Source organism: Bolinopsis microptera, chromosome 9 (assembly GCF_026151205.1).
Source record: "Bolinopsis microptera isolate Bmic1 chromosome 9, MBARI_Bmic_1.0, whole genome shotgun sequence".
Lineage (NCBI taxonomy): Eukaryota > Metazoa > Ctenophora > Tentaculata > Lobata > Bolinopsidae > Bolinopsis > Bolinopsis microptera.
The window spans coordinates 4,881,369-4,897,874 of NC_087080.1; the positions used below are offsets into that span (position 1 = coordinate 4,881,369).

General features: G+C 37.9%; 1 protein-coding gene across 1 annotated transcript; it reads left to right on the forward strand.

Annotated features, from left to right (window-relative positions):
• The first annotated feature begins 1,503 nt into the window (after positions 1-1,503).
• LOC134821323 (S-adenosylmethionine-dependent nucleotide dehydratase RSAD2-like) lies at positions 1,504-14,817 on the forward strand. The gene is made up of 6 exons (XM_063832053.1): positions 1,504-1,558; positions 12,538-12,828; positions 13,030-13,237; positions 13,683-13,842; positions 14,045-14,244; positions 14,450-14,817. Exons 2-6 carry the CDS (start codon positions 12,558-12,560, stop codon positions 14,607-14,609), a joined length of 999 nt encoding a protein of 332 aa, XP_063688123.1. The 5' UTR covers positions 1,504-1,558; positions 12,538-12,557; the 3' UTR covers positions 14,610-14,817.
• The last annotated feature ends 1,689 nt before the right edge of the window (positions 14,818-16,506 follow it).

Here is a 16,506-nt window from a genome sequence, read left to right on the forward strand (position 1 = left end):
CATTATGTATTGATTGTTTTGTGGTAAATTTTTTAAAAAAAATTTCTTTCCTAGTGTAACTGGTATATATTGGTGACGTGCACAAGGCTTAGTAAGGTATTTGCTCGTATTATCGGATGTAACGGCAATGTGAACACGTTATTATATATTGTGTGTATTGTGTGTTTGTTGCAATTGGGGTACGTTAATTGGAAGCGTCGTCACGCTTTCTACTCACATACACCCGCCTCCGAGAGAATTATTCTCAGAACTAAGTGTAGTTTTCGATTTGTTGTAATTGGTGTGGTTTACTCTGCTGTTTCCACACAGCTTGAAGGTTTGAAATGTAGCGAGTAAAATCAACTCACATTAAACAATTTAGATGATTAACTTTTTCGATTATAACATGGAGACTGTATAGTCATGAAGTTTACAAAATAGACAAATAGATTATTTTATAGACCAAATAGATTATTTTATCCTCAGAAGTATATCTACTATCTATACTATAAACTTGTGATTTATGTAGGATTGTTAATACGATATGTCTTTAGGATTGCTACTTACAGTTTTGGTCATTGTGTCATTTAATGTTCATCTTGGCGTTTAGTTATTTGGGTTTTAGTATGCACTATATTCATTATTCAAGATTTGTTCATACTACACGCTATACATGGAAATTTTCTGCTTTCAGGATGTTTAAATGGTTTGTCAGAAGATATTATATCTCGTTGTGAGAGTTGGATCTACATCATTCAGAAAATTAACTATTGTAACAGCTGACAGAAATGGTGCACACACATTTGGCAGTGGCGTAACAAATGGCCCCTCTGACCCCGCTGTGCGAGGGGGCGCCATTTTAGGTGGGCGCAAAATCGTCGTTTGAATGTGGGACAATTTTGAAAAACTTAACTGACGTACTAGCAAAACTGCGCGTTTTGTTCTAGAAACACACTTTTTTAGAGATTTTACCAGCGTATCCTCTAAAATCACCTTATTAGTTTAATTTTAGGGAGGGGTGTCAAAAGGGGAGGGGTGCCAACAGGGGGCGCACTTTCGGCGGGGGCGCCAACAGGCAATGTTACACCACTGACATGTGGATGAATTTAAGTTGATGGCAAAAACGGAGATGAAGCTCCCAAGTACTCTTTTAAGGAGCTTCTATTAATATAACAACTGGACTTTAACTGTGTATTCTCAGGGACAGGACACTTATCTGAAGTTTTTGCACCAGCTGATGAAACCCAAAAAGAACATGAACTTAACGTTGGATACTTGAGGTATATAATTTGCAGTATACCGGCCACTTTGAACCAATGTATTGGTTCAACTTCCAGGTTGAAATATTTAGCAACTTTATCACCTGCTCATCCTATGGTTTTAACGCTTTAGTCCTATCAATGCCATTGACCACTGGAATACTTAGCTAGTTAGCTTTGGTAATGAAATTTCTATAATCTAGGTGGTTTGTCATGTGTTAAAAAGGAAACAAGCAGAGGATTAAGATGCTCACCTGAGTGGAGTATTCTGTCTGAGTGGAGTACCAAGTGTACACATTGATGATTCCTCTCCATCTAAGGTATGTATGATACAGGTTAAAGTACCTTGACAGGCTCACATGTATTACTTGTATATCTTAGAAATGGTTCAGATATTAGGCACCTGGGTGGTGAGTAAATTTTCAATGTTCTAGAAATTAACTAAAATTATTTATTAATACATTTCATCGTGTTCGCATACCTTGTAAACTTGATATACAACTCAAGTTCCCTCCGCACTTAAATAACACAACATCAAAGAAGCACGACCACTAAGACATTAGGGACAACTTTGGGTTTGAAGTCTGCCATAACTTGGGGGATTCAATTATCTGTCAGTGTACACTTAAGGCACGTTTTAGGGACACTTAAGGCTTAAGGTTAAGGCACAGATAAGACAAAAGGGTTACTTAAAGCACATACACGAATTACCAAATTGCAACACTGTCAGCACACTGAGCACAGAGCAGATATGCCAGCCTCCTTGCCAGCCAACTGGTGGTATAATCTATATGTTATTATCATGTTACCCTGCTCAACTGGACTAATTTTAGGCAGGTCATATGATTTGTAGGGCGCCAATTTTATAATATTAACACCTCTCTACTTTGAGACTTAACACCATGCAAGATGTTACAAGAGTAACACTACCACCAAACGACGTGAAGACCCTGAAGAAACACTACATTTCTAAAATAGAGTTCTACAGAAGCCAAAACAACAACAAGTGGAAACACTGGCCCAACAAGACCAAAGCTCTCCTCCAAACTTTACTGACACAGACTAAGAAAAGGAGGAATTTCAAAAAGCGACAACACCGGAACGACAGGAAAGTTGAGCGTGACGCCAAAAGAGCACTGGATACAGGAAGTGTTGTAGTGTTGGTTAACGAAGACATACCTGCTGGGGCACTGGCACTGTTAGGAAAAGGACTAGGCTATATCCCAACCCCAACTCGGGATAACATCGACTTGAGACTTGACATGAAGCTCGTCACCAACAAAATACTGAACTATTCTAATAGAGTACTTTCCGGAGAGACAGGATTACCTAACATCAGTAACCTCCCCGCCAAACTCCGTAGAAAAAACTACTCTACAGCAAAACCAAGCAATGAACAAGCAGTCAATACAGCAGTGGACACAATGAGACGAGAACTCGACATCAAATTGAAGACTGCCGGAAGCCCACCTAAGCCCACCAACTTATCCTCTTCTGAGATAAAAGGACTCAAATGGTTGGAACAGCGCATTAAAGATGGGACAATAGCCATCACTAAGGCAGACAAGGGTGGTGCAACCCTTATTATCGACCCTGACCTCATCAAGCAACGGACACTGGAGAAACTGGAAAATCAGCAACTATATGAAAAGTTGGACTGTGACCCTACTCAACAGCTGTATGAGAAACTCTTCAAGCACTGGGTACAGGGAAAAGAAGAAGGACTGATATTAGCAAGGGATGTGAAAGAAGTGATGGGTGTTTCTGACAACACCAGAGCAGACCAAACTGGACCCACAAACCGCCCCAGTACCCTCCCACACTATCGCCCTGGCCAGCCGTATTTCTACCCTGCTTTTAAAATTCATAAGCTGAAGAAAGAAGAACTCATACCAGGGGCCAAACCACCAGCAAGACTCATTACCGCCCTCCACGAAGGAGCCAGCAGACGACCGGATGTCTTCCTAGCTGATAAATACCTACGCCAACTAGAAAGGGATTTTTGCTATTGATAATAGAGACGCCTTAGTCTGGCTCGACAACATCAACAATACCCTGGACACAGAACTCAAAAGCAACATTAAAGCATTCACATTTGATTACAAAGCTTTATATGATTCATTGAGTCCCCACCTTACACTCCAAGCTTTGAAGGTGGCCATGGAAGAAAAGAGACCAGAATGGTCCGCCAAATTCAAGGAGTGGTTGATAAGAAGTGTTGAACTCAGCTATGAGTCGTCTATAGGCAAATTTAACGGAGAGTGGTACAGACAGAAACGAGGAGTACCAACAGGAGGCAGTATCTGTGTACAACTTGCAAACATAGCAGTATACCATGTCATGCGTGAGCAAGTCTATTCAGACACGGAACTAATGGAACCTGTAAAATCGGTCAAGAGATACATAGACGACGGCTGTGGAGTATTCCATGGTACGAAAAGACAGTTTTCAAAATTCATCGCGACTGTCAATTCAAGGCTAGCAGAACTTGGCCTCCACATTGATGAGAACATCATAGAAGATAACAATGTTTATGTGGCGTTCTTAGACATCAAATTTTGTTTCGACACCGCAGGTGATCTTCAGACAGACCTTCATGTTAAAGAGACTGATGCTCGCTCCTACCTGTACTTCGGTTCCCACCACCCGAACCATACATTCAGCAGCATAGTCTATAGTGCATGCCTGAGACTCCGGCGATTCATCAATGATAACGACAGACTCCGAAAACAAATTGATGAATTAAAAACCTTTTTCTTCCAATCCAACTACCCTAAAACTATGGTAGATAACATCAGTGAAAAAGTCAAAGGCTTTGAAAGATGCCTCAAACCACTGGACAACTCAAACAGCAATGTCCTGGTCCCAAAGTCTCCAGAACCAGCAGTCCGCGTTATTTCAACATTTGGCAGCGATCAAGAGTTAGTAGAATCGGTAAAAAGATTGGAACCAGAACTCAGTAGAACCAGGAGCTTCTCAGGATTATCTGGTTCCCATACTAGTGGAAACACCCCAGGCTCCCCAATATCATCTAGAGCCGGTACATCACGCCCTATCTTCAAATTCGTCAGACGTACTGGAACATCATTTAGAAGGAAGTTAGTCAAAGCAAAACAATTTGCGGATGACTTAACCCAACCTCACACAAGACCATGTGGGGGCAGACACTGCGGTACCTGTAACATCATATCTCCACATCCATCAATAACAGTCAATGGACAGCGAGCCAAAGCAGTGTCTGGTACATGTGTCAGCTACAATGTTGTATACATCTTCAGTTGCCAACTTTGTAATATGTGTTATGTAGGAAGAACGGTGCAGCCCCTAAGGGCACGAGTAAACGAACACCGCGCCCATTACTACAAACTCATTTCGGACAATACGTTTGTCCCTGAAGAAAACGACGACGGATTCAGCTTCGGTAAACACCTTGTAGAAGTTCATAACATGAAACAACGTGACAATTTCAACCAGGCTTATAAAGTGTCAATTCTCAGTAATAGTAGCCCAAGAACTCTAGAAGTGGATGAACACCGTTATATTCAGAAACTAAGAACTATACGTCCATTGGGGCTCAATGCCATGGACCCGTTTGGGATTCCATTATTGGATTTATCTTAAAGGTTTTCCATTGCATTGGGGCACAAGAGTTATGTTTTTAAAAATATTCATATCGTTTTTAGTTGTGTCATTTCATTTCCAATGTTACACTTTGTAGGAACTGATATTAACCGAGTTTCTGATTCAGGATGTTACTGAAGATAGTAATGAAAATGTTTTAACACCTCAGTACTGTGTTTTACTACAGCTCAACCTGCTCAGTCTGACTATTTGGGAATTTAAACTCTTGATAAGAGTACACGTTAATCTCAGCTACTACTAGTAAGGGTAGTAACTAAGGGCTATTCGGTAATCTGTCGGTGGACACTTAGCTGGCAAGGAGGCTGGCATATCTGCATAGAGCTCAGTGTACTTGATAAAATGGTCTGTTCCTTACAATTTGGTTTAGGAAGGCGAGAAGTGAAAAATATACTTTAATTTGGGTAGGGCACGTGATATAAAATTGCAGTTGCAATCTCAATATTCCTCAAATCTCCCTACAATATTCAGAATCCCCAAATAAAAACAATAAACTCAAAACTCCCTCTCTCTGGCCTAATCTTAAGTCTCCCCAGATAGTCAAAACAATCCCAAACTCACTGTTTGCGATCTCTAAACAATCTAAACAATCCAAACTAAACTCCCGATAACCAAAACAGAGGTGTTAAAATTAAACATCTATACTACCATACTGAACTAAATATCGTACGCTAAAATCTGCCCTAAAATACTGCGCTAAAATACTGAACAAATGCTGACATACATAAAAACGTAAAATATAGAAAACAAAATTAATCAAGATCAGAATATAAACAGTTTCAAGTCTATTGCCATTTTATTATAAGAATATTATCAATCCTTTCCAAGATATCGGCTGGTTATAAATATCATAGCATAACGTTCTTTCCACAGAACTGTCGATATAATTGATGCAAAAATGCATTTTGTGTAATTAGGACAAATGGAACGAATGATCTGCCTTTCTAAACTGGTGTCTCAGAGTATATTGGGTATAAACATCTCCGGAAATAGGCCGAAAGCTCTTAAACCAAATAATCAGAAGAGTAAATTGGTTACTTGCGTTTACCCAGTATTTCTTCTTCCTCTGTGCTCTTAGATGGATCACGAACGTGTACGTGACCCTGGTCATTAGAAACACCCTTTAAAGTGTACGTGCACACATTTAGACACTGTCCAACAAGCCCGACACAGCTCCTTATAATTCCACCAAAACACATTTCGGCGGAAGTCTACCCTAACACTAACTTATATCGAAATGAGATTTTTTAGATTGATCCTGAGACGCAGCTCATTTAATAATCTGATAAATTTGTTCATAGATTAATAATGTAAGTAAGTATGGCTTAATGTGCCGTTTATTTGCTTCATTATAATTATTAAGAATGACGGTGTAGCAAGTTTTACTGTATTTGTTTTGCCACGTGCCGTTTGTTTTCCTTGTACTATATAGAAAGTGTTCATCGGCAACAACTAATAAAAATTATGTACATATATGCAAGTAATTATAATAATTTATAGACAATCTGACATACCCACAAACATAGGGTTAATTTGTCTATGAACTTATAAAGTATGGCTTAAGCTAAGTGCAAACACAGTAATGATTCTGTACAGCTCGTCTTGAGAGGATTCTGTGACAGCGAACGATCCCATAAGCCATAACTGAGACTTTGCACCACTGAGATTTTGCATGATTTTGCTCTTCATCATGGAGAGTCTCCATGCTGTATTGCAGTTATAACTAATTTAATTGAACATTTTATTTAGACTTTTTTGTCCGTCAAGTGTCCATCAACTGTAACTTGAAGTTAAGTTTCCACTTTCCATTTTCCTCGTTAGTTAAGAGTCCCATAAGTGTCTCTTTTTAAATGTCCGTCAGAAAAAAATGAATTACCTTTTGGCACTTAGCCATGCCAGCCAAATGGGGTGACTCTGAATATTGAAGTCTAAATAATGCAACAGAACTCAGTTATTGTGCACAGTTCGTCAGATGTGCTGTTTGTTTTGCTTCATTATATTTATAACTCGAAAGTCGAATCAGTAGCAAAAAATCTGTACAGCAAAGTGCACACTCAACACCTCTCTGCTATTGAGGTACTAATGATCATGCCGGCAAATTTTAAATTTATTGAATAGTTGTTGAAATATTTGGTACGACGTTTTACACTAACATAGTTAGTGTCGATAAAAACGAGTTTCTTGTAGTATCTGTAAATTTACCAGTCCAATTGAGCAGAGTAACATCATTATAGCATGTAGATTCCACCACCGGTTGGCTGGCAAGGAGGCTGGCACATCTACCCTGAGCTCAGTATACTGACAGCCTTTCTGCCAGCCAACCGTTGCCTAGCTGCAAAGTAATGAGATAATAGCGTGAGAGCTAACGCGTCTGCCAGCCAAACGGGGTATCTCTGAATATTCATGTATAAATAATGCAGCACAACTCAGTTATTATGCACAGTTCGTTGGTTGTGCTGTTTGTTTTGCTAAATTTATTTCGTTTTTAATTTCCAGTCACTTTCATTAATTAATTATTATTTTTGCAGTTTTGTTACGTGTTGAAAACAGAGCTCCCTTATCTCTGTTATATCGGCAATTTTTAACTGCCAGTTGCCCCTGCTACTGCACATTGTTGGTGCTGTGCCTTTAACGGTACTATACAAGTACTATACAAGTACAATTTATACACACTGGAAAAGCCCGCTGATATGAAAGGTGGTGAAAATCATTTGTTGGGACCAACGTCAGACGTCCAATTAGAGACTGTATCAGAAACTTCACAGACCTCTCAGGAAATTGTTACTACCCGACCTCAGGAAAGTGTTTCTTCAGATCTGTTGAACTATGCTATCATTTCTAATGGTCAGTGTTCATCGTGTTCGGATAGTAAAGCAGGAGATAAAGCGTTACCTTGCTGGGAATGCGATAGATTATATCATGCTGTTTGTGTGAAGGAAGATGGTACTGAAAAAGATGGTAAAGACATAATCTGCCCATCTTCATTCTTTAACAGCTTTATTAAGGCTTCCAACAAAGATGGTGTGTTTGCTAGAAGGCATGGTAACTTTACATTTGTGTGTGATTTTTGTAAAGTTAACAAAGGAAAGAAAAAAGCTGCTAATAAATCAGATAAATTTACTCTTTTGGACCACAAAATTGATGCAGTCAACAATTCTTTATTGTTGGAGTTAAAAGAGCTAAAAACCATGATATCCCAAAACAAGAGTGCAGCTACACATCAAACTTCATCAATCTCTGAGTCTAACAACGAATATAATCCTTGGAATGATAAGCAGAGAACAGAAAACATGAAAAAAGTGGTTTCAGTACAAAAGGACAGTCAAGGTAAACTCATCAGTTCAAAAAAACTAGAAAAGATTTGTATTGAGAACGGCCTCTCAGTAAGTAGTACCTTCCACTTGCAGAAATCTGATACTACTGGAATTGTTCTCAATTCTCAACACGATGTTGATGTTCTGACTAAACAACTCAAAGATGAGCAGCATTCTGTTGTAAAAGTATCAACAAGAGTACCAACTGTCCACATTGTAGGATTATCAAGAGAATATACCGTGGAGGAACTAAAATCTATGCTTGAAAAACAAAATCCTGGGATATCAAAGCTTCTCGATAGTTCTTCTACTTCTAATGATGATAAAATGATCGAAATCTTGGCTGTTAAACCTCTCAAAAACAATAAAGACATCTTTAAGGCTATTGTAAAAGTCAGCAATGTTATTAGATCCATAATTGCTCAGCAAGGGAACAAGGTGTTTATTGGATACCAGTCTATGTGTAAAGTCTATGACAGTATCTTTGTTCTTAGATGTTTCAATTGCCAGGAGTATGGTCATTACAGCAAAGAATGTAAAAATAAAGCTGATCCAGTTTGTGGGTTTTGCTCTGAAAATCATGAATCACGAGATTGCTTAAAAAAGACTGATGATCATGTTTTCAAGTGTTGTCACTGTGTCAGAGCAAAAAACAATGATACTAATCATCACACTGGAGACCCCAGATGTTCTGTATTTGTGGAACATCAGAAAAGAATAAAGAAGACAATTCCTTTTTATCAAAGCAAATGATCAGATCCAATGAATCGTCAGATTTCAACCTCCTTCTCTTTAATCCTAGATCAATCAACAACAAAGCTGATCTTTTTGTGAGCCTTTTGGAGGACAAAAATATTGATATTGCTGCTGTTTGTGAGACGTGGCTGACTAGCAACTCATCAGTAACCACTGCTATTATTAAGGAACGAGGTTACTCACTCCACCATAATTATAGGCTTAACGAGAGGGGTGGTGGCACTGCACTCATATTTCGGTCAAATTTAACGTGCTCTATGGAAAAGAGTAGGATAGTATTCAAACATTTCGAACTCACAATGGGAAAAGTTAAGACCAGCTCTAATAAGATTCTTTTTGTTGTAATGTACAGGACTGGCCCTTTAACCTCTGCTTTTACACAGGAACTTGACCTTCTTCTCTCTGATATTTCTACTCGCTGTGATAATATTGTCCTGGCCGGAGATCTCAACATACACTTTGATGGTAACAACAGGGTTGCATCTGATACTCTAAAGATACTCAGATCATATGGTCTTCATGCTCTGTATGATCGTTCAACACACATTGGTGGTGCATGTCTAGATCAGTTATTTACTTTCTCGCTGAACAACCATCTTCATTGCAATAATGTGTTTATTGACAATAGCGATACACTAGGCTCAGATCACTTTCCTATAATCTGTAACATAAGCAACACTTTAGGAAAGAAATATTTCAAATCAATTGAATTCAGAGATATTAAAGCTGTAGACAAGGATACCTTTTCACGTGACCTTAATGATGTTCTTGATCAGTTTGATGTTTCAGAATCATTTGAGACTTCTGTAGTGAGTCTTGATGCCTCTATAGTGAACCTTCTTGATGTTTATGCTCCATTAATTAGCAAAAGAGTGTCAGTAGTGGATAAAGCTCCATGGTTTGATAAGGAATATAGAGATCTGAGAAAACTTCGTCGTCGAGCCGAGAAAAAGAAAAATAGATCTGAGGGACACTTTCTGCACTACAAAGAACTCTGTCATGAGGCTACTACACTAGCTTTGACTAAAAAGAAAGATTTCTTGGAAACTGTTATCAATAAGTCAGAGAATAAAACTCGAACTCTCTATCAAGTTGTCAATAAGGTAATGGATCGTAAACAAAGTAGAATTCTACCTGACTACACTGATAATATTGAACTACTTGCATCTGACTTCAACAAGTTCTTCTCTGAAAAGGTTGAAAAGATTCGTGATAACATACCTGTTACCTCTATACCAGATTGCACTGATACTACTGTAACACCCCTCTTCGAATTTGAACCAACCTGTATCTCAGAACTTGAAGATATAATCAAGGAAAGTGGAATCAATTGTTCACCTAATGACTGTTTACCACAAGATCTTGTTAAGGATAATATCACTTCCCTATTGCATGTTTGGGTTGATCTTGTTAACCAATCGCTGTCCACCGGCAGTATGGATGGTGTTAAACTGGCTGACGTTATTCCCCTAGTGAAAGATGAGTCTCAGGATCCGAATATACTGAAAAACTACAGACCTGTCTCCAACCTTACATTCCTGGGAAAATTAATTGAGAGAGTAGTTTTGAGAAGACTTAACGAGCACCTTAGTCGGAATAATCTGAATTGTCAGGAACAATTTGCCTACAAGAAACACCACAGCACAGAAACTCTCTTGATAAAAATCGTTAATGATGTCCTTATTGCTGCAGATGAAAAAACAGCTACTGTTGTTATGCTGTTGGACCTCAGTGCAGCCTTTGATACTGTGGATCATAATTTACTTCTGAAGATCTTGAGGCAAGAAATAGGAATAAGGGGGTCAGCTCTGAGTTGGTTCACCAGCTTCCTAACAGGACGTTGTCAGCGTATCAGACTTGGTAAATCAGTCTCTGAAACCATAATTTTACGTTTTGGAGTACCTCAGGGCTCTGTGCTAGGCCCTGTACTTTTCAACATCTATATTAGATCATTGTACAGCTGTGTAAAAGAATCTGGGTTTTCTATTATTGGTTATGCAGACGATCATCAAATTATGAAATCTTTCAAACCCTCAGATCAGGTGAAAACCTTAACAAACCAACTGAGAAATTGTTTCTTGAGGATAAAGAATTGGATGTCTCAATATTATCTGCAATTAAATGACTCTAAAACTCAGCTTATAGTCTTTGGACCTAGAAAGGTACTAAATGAGATTGAACTTCATGGGGTTGAAATTGCTCCTAACACATTAGTTATGTTTGTCCCCACCATTAAGAATCTAGGGTTGGTTATGGACAATCAACTAGTTTTTGATAAACAAATTATAAATCTCAAGAAGAAATGCTTTCATACCTTGCGCAATATCAGGAAAATCCGCTTCCTTTTGAATCTCAAACAGATTAAAGTCATCGTCAACAGTCTAGTGGTATCATGTCTAGATTATTGTAACGGTTTATATTTTGGTATTGGCGAGAAGCTTTTACATCAGCTTCAGTTACTACAAAATGCTGCTGCAAAAGCCGTTACTGGTAAATATAAGCATGACCACCTGGAAGACGACCTGACTAATCTTCACTGGCTGGATGTAAAGAAAAGGATTGTGTTCAAAATATTACTGTTGTCTCACAAATCATTATTAGGGCTCGCTCCAACGTATATTCAAGACATGTTTCGGTACACTCATCATGGTCACACATTGAAACTTATGGTTCCATCGTTCAACTCTAAGTTTGGCGAGCGAAGCTTCTCAGTCGTGGCTCCAAAGATCTACAACCGTCTGCCTACTACCATCACATCAGCTGAATCCCTGGAATCTTTTAAAGCATTTCTAAAAACTTTCTTATTTAAACTGTCTCAGCATGAACTTGAAAAACTATATCAATGACTGATTTTGGCCTATATTTAGTGTTAGTTCTTTAGTTTTAAGTTTCACTCATATGAACGATATATTTTCAAGTATTTGATAGCAGTCCTAACTTTTATCATGATAGTTTCTGGGATGACTAGATTAAACACTGCTGAGTATAAGTTTATCTTAATAGTGGTTTTCTTAAACTTCAATTTATTATTATTAATGCAAGGCATTTTAATTTCATTCCCCACTCCCCAGTTTGCATCAAATATTAGGTTTCAGACAGACTGCAGTGCGCACATTATTTACCGTGTAGCTCCTTTTGAGAGGATTTAGTGACAACGAACGATCCCATAATTGAATTGTTGCATTATTTTTCTCTCCGTACTATATTAAAGTTCCTGTTCCGATCATTTAGAGCGTTCAGACTTTATTCCCTCGAGTGTTCATTTTATTTTAAGTTTCCTTTTCCTTTAAGAGTCGTTGTGTTAAAAGCCCCCTCAGTATTCAGTGAGAGCCCTGAAGTGTCTGTTACCTAACATGTCTAGTTAAATTTCCATCAGCAGAAAATTGTCCCGAATATCATGACGGGATGACGCTATTTCATTAATTACTTTTAAACAGATTTAACCGAACGTAACACGTTTATAAAGATGATAAACATCCAATTTGCTGTGTTTTTTCATTTCTAACACCACATTTGATGTTTCATTTCATTATCATTACCATAGTTTTGCAACACAATAACAATAGATACTGAACTATTTGCTCCTTTAGAATAAAGATTTTCTCCAGTGATGTGGCTAGCAGCTCTTATCCTGATTACAGCACTAATAGCAGTGATACCAGTACTTCTAAAAAGGTTCAAACAAGGCAAATCTCAGTCTCAACATCGAGATGAAGCCCAAATTCCGCTGAGTGTAAACTACCATCTCACCAGAAAATGCAACTACGAATGCAAGTTTTGCTTCCATCAAGCAAAAACGTCTTATCATCTGCCCATCGAAGAAGCTAAACGAGGTATCAGAATGCTGGTTGATGCTGGAATGAAAAAGATCAACTTCTCTGGTGAGACAGCTTTACCATCAATCCGAAAATATATTTCTGAAAATATAAAAAAGTGTTGTTAATTTGCTACAAATTGTACAAATGAATACATTCAATAGAATATAAGCTGGCTGCATCTATAGTGATTCAAGTAATCCACATTTAAAGACGTTTGCTATTAAACTGAGGGAAAACAGCATCTTTACAAATGTTACTTATCAGGAGGGGAACCGTTTATCGTTGACAGAGGAAGGTACGTAGGTGAACTGGTTAAATACTCAAAACAAGAGTTGGGTATGGAGAGTGTAACGCTAGTGTCAAACGGGAGTCTGATTAAGGAGAAGTGGTTCCAGGAGTACGGTAGCTATCTGGATATCATGGCTATCTCCTGTGATAGTTCGGAGCCTGATACGCTGAAATCTATAGGAAGGTAAGACTCGCTATTGAGACCAACATTTTCAACGAATATCGCTAATCGTTAATCCATTAACATTTTACAAGCGTAATATTTTTTGTGTATAATATTATATAGTTGAGATTTGGGTAAAGTCTGAGAATGATTATAATAATTTTTGAACTTTATCTAAATATCAACTTAATAGCGAGCGGTTAGGATTATTAATTTCGAAGTTTCTTAACTTTATAAATAGTGGGCGGACCGATTCCCTAACGGATCGAATCCCTGCAACTTACACTAACTTACACTAACTTACACTAACTTACACTAACTTACACTAACTTACACTAACTTAGTTAGCTGGAAAGTGGAGACATTGATCTATATAAAATTCGGATCGAAAGAAATAACCCAATTACATATTTGTCACATAATTATAACTCATAATTACCTGATCTTGCCTCAATGCCGCCTCAAGGTACGCTAAACGTACGGAACACCTACAACAACTACAACTAATACATGATATGTGTGAGAAGTATGAAATCCTGTTTAAAATCAACACGGTGGTGTGCTCGGCTAACTGGCACGAGGATCTTTCCGAGATGATCGGAACACTGGGTCCAGTGCGCTGGAAGGTCAGTTACGTGAATATTTAGAAACATTATTAAACCTACATTATATTGTAATTTTGGCCACAACTTCTGTTTACTTTATTCTAGTGAAAAGAGTCTAAAACAAGTTCTGCAAAATCTTTTTTGTCGTCGTACCAAAAGACTTTGTTAAAATATCATGAACCTTTACAAAGAAACCTGCTGAAACATTCCTTAAACCATACAGGTATTCCAGTGTCTCCTTATCGAAGGAGAGAACTGCGGGGACATAGACCCGGTAAAGAAGATGCGGGACGCTACTGACCAGGTCGTGACAAGGGAACAGTTCCAACACTTCCTCAACACGCACAGAAATGTGAAGTGTCTTGTACCAGAGTCCAATGAAGCAATGCGAAACTCTTACCTCATATTGGATGAGTACATGAGGTTTTTTATACACGTGTTATTTTCAAATTATTCTGTTTTTTAAACTTTCTTGTTAATGTATCCCTCATTTCCAAAATACTCGAGTAATATAATATATATATAATATAAACTGAAATAATACCTATTTAATTCATATTTAGCAAGTTCACAAATTTTCTTTTCTATTTTCGTTAACAGACTTTTAATTTTTGTTAAACTATTTCAGATTCTTAAACAACACAAAGGGTCGCAAAGATCCAACTAAATCTATCCTGGACATCGGAGTTGAGGGAGCTATGGAGGGAAGTGGGTACGATCACAAAGAATTCATTAAACGAGGTGGAAAGTACGAATGGTCCAAGAAAAGTTCAGAACTGGAGTGGTGATATTGAAATGTAGTGAACTGTGAAGTTGAACACTATCATATTACTATCAGCGGATGAGAGTTATACTTACAGATATTGTTTAATTTGTAGAGACTTTGTTTTATATTTTATTTTATATTACCTGTTTAAGTGCAGCTATAACTGGACATTTTATATTTTTATTTTTATTGTTGATGAATATATAACTATTCAATTTGAAATATTGCCTAAACTGAGCTGCCTATGTGTTTTTAAAAACAATTACTATAAATCACTTCAAATAAATGTAGACTGTTTAAAGTAAAATGTAAACAAGAATTTCCAATCAACAAACAACACCGGATAAGAGTACAACCTTTATGGCATTATGCCAAACAACAAGTTTCAATATCAAGTGCCTTTTTGGGTCATTCGAGCGGATACCATGGCCTATTGGGCGCCTATCAGACGCCTATCGGGCGCCTTGCCATGGCCAATACTACGGCACATTTTGTTTGACCGTTTTACAACTTGAAGGTACGTGACACGATCAATTTTTGGACTGATTTTACTTGTATATTATAAATAAGAATGCATCGATTGTCACACAACATAAATGTATCATAAATTGTAGTACTATGAAATCGATTGTCACACAACATAAAATGTATTATAAATTGTACTATAAAATCATGTATTCTAATTAAATAATATCTCCAGAAAGGATGGCGTCCCTTTTCTTGCAAACTAATGCAGGCTTTTTCAGTTCCGCATCCATGGACGGTAGTGATCCAAAGGAGTCCGAAAGTGCAGATGAGTTCATCGTTAAGGGTAGAAGATGTAAACAAGGATGTGTAGATAGTAAATGCGATGTGAACAGGATTACTTTTTGCCTTATAAACTCAGCTAGTTACAGGTGATTGCATGATAATGCTCACTGATCTGGTGCTGCTTGCTACGGTGGCTCGCGTCACTGAGATCACATATACCCGGCTATATCGGTATCTTGATTGCATGAGAGTCCTCCCGATAGGCGCCCGATAGGCCATGGTATCCGCTCGAATGACCCCTTTTTGTTTAAAACTTCTTTCAAACTCTTAAGGGGCCATCTACTTAGGACGTCCGTCAAATAGGGAGGGAGGTGGTTTTGGAATTTCGGACAAACCCGTACAGGGGGAGGGGGGTGGTCTGAAAATCTGCGATTTTGGTGGACGTCCTAAATGGTTTAGACTGCTGCGTTATTTCTGAATAAATCGGTGTTTTTATATAGTGGAGAAACTCAGGACAACAGAAATAACTCAGGACAACAGAAATAAGACTAGTCAATAAAATTTCATTCAGTTAAGTTTAGAGGCGCCTCATCTGTCAACAAAACCTTCTCAGATCATTATTATTCTCGCCAAATATTCAAAATGGCGAAACAACTTATTCGTCATTTGCGTCATCTCAATCAAGGAGTCATCAAATGATTTTACTATATCATTTAAAAAATGATCTTTTTATATTATATATATAACTAGTGTAACCCGGCCTACGGCCGGGATTTCACTGCCGCAGTTAAAAAGGGTAGGAGTAATTACCCGCTGAGTCAAAACCCGCATTAGGTGACCCAATAGTTTCTTAAACAATAATCTCATAATCAGTTATTTCTTGTGGATAATTTAATCATTATTAGGCACCACATTCCATGATCATAAGGTCTGAACACCGAGTATTACACCTCATCACTCCCGTCCTGAACCGCTTTCTATTTTTATTTAAATCGTTATAGAAATTAACCCTTGTTAACTCCGCACCACACCCGCATATTATATTTGAAAACACGCATAACATTGTCGTATGAACTCTCTCTCTCTCTCTCTCTGCAGTCCAAACAGACCCCAAACACTAACAGTACTCCCTCCCCTAATAAGCTTAAGGTATAACATTACAGCAAATC

What these genes read in the sequence shown, in the direction of transcription:
- LOC134821323 (XM_063832053.1), top strand. Translation starts at nt 12,558, where the DNA reads ATGTGGCTAGCAGCTCTTATCCTGATTACAGCACTAATAGCAGTGATA. An exon ending in GAAAAAGATCAACTTCTCTG is followed by an intron (nt 12,829 to 13,029) that starts GTGAGACAGCTT and finishes GTTACTTATCAG; the next exon opens with GAGGGGAACCGTTTATCGTT. An exon ending in TGGGTCCAGTGCGCTGGAAG is followed by an intron (nt 13,843 to 14,044) that starts GTCAGTTACGTG and finishes TAAACCATACAG; the next exon opens with GTATTCCAGTGTCTCCTTAT.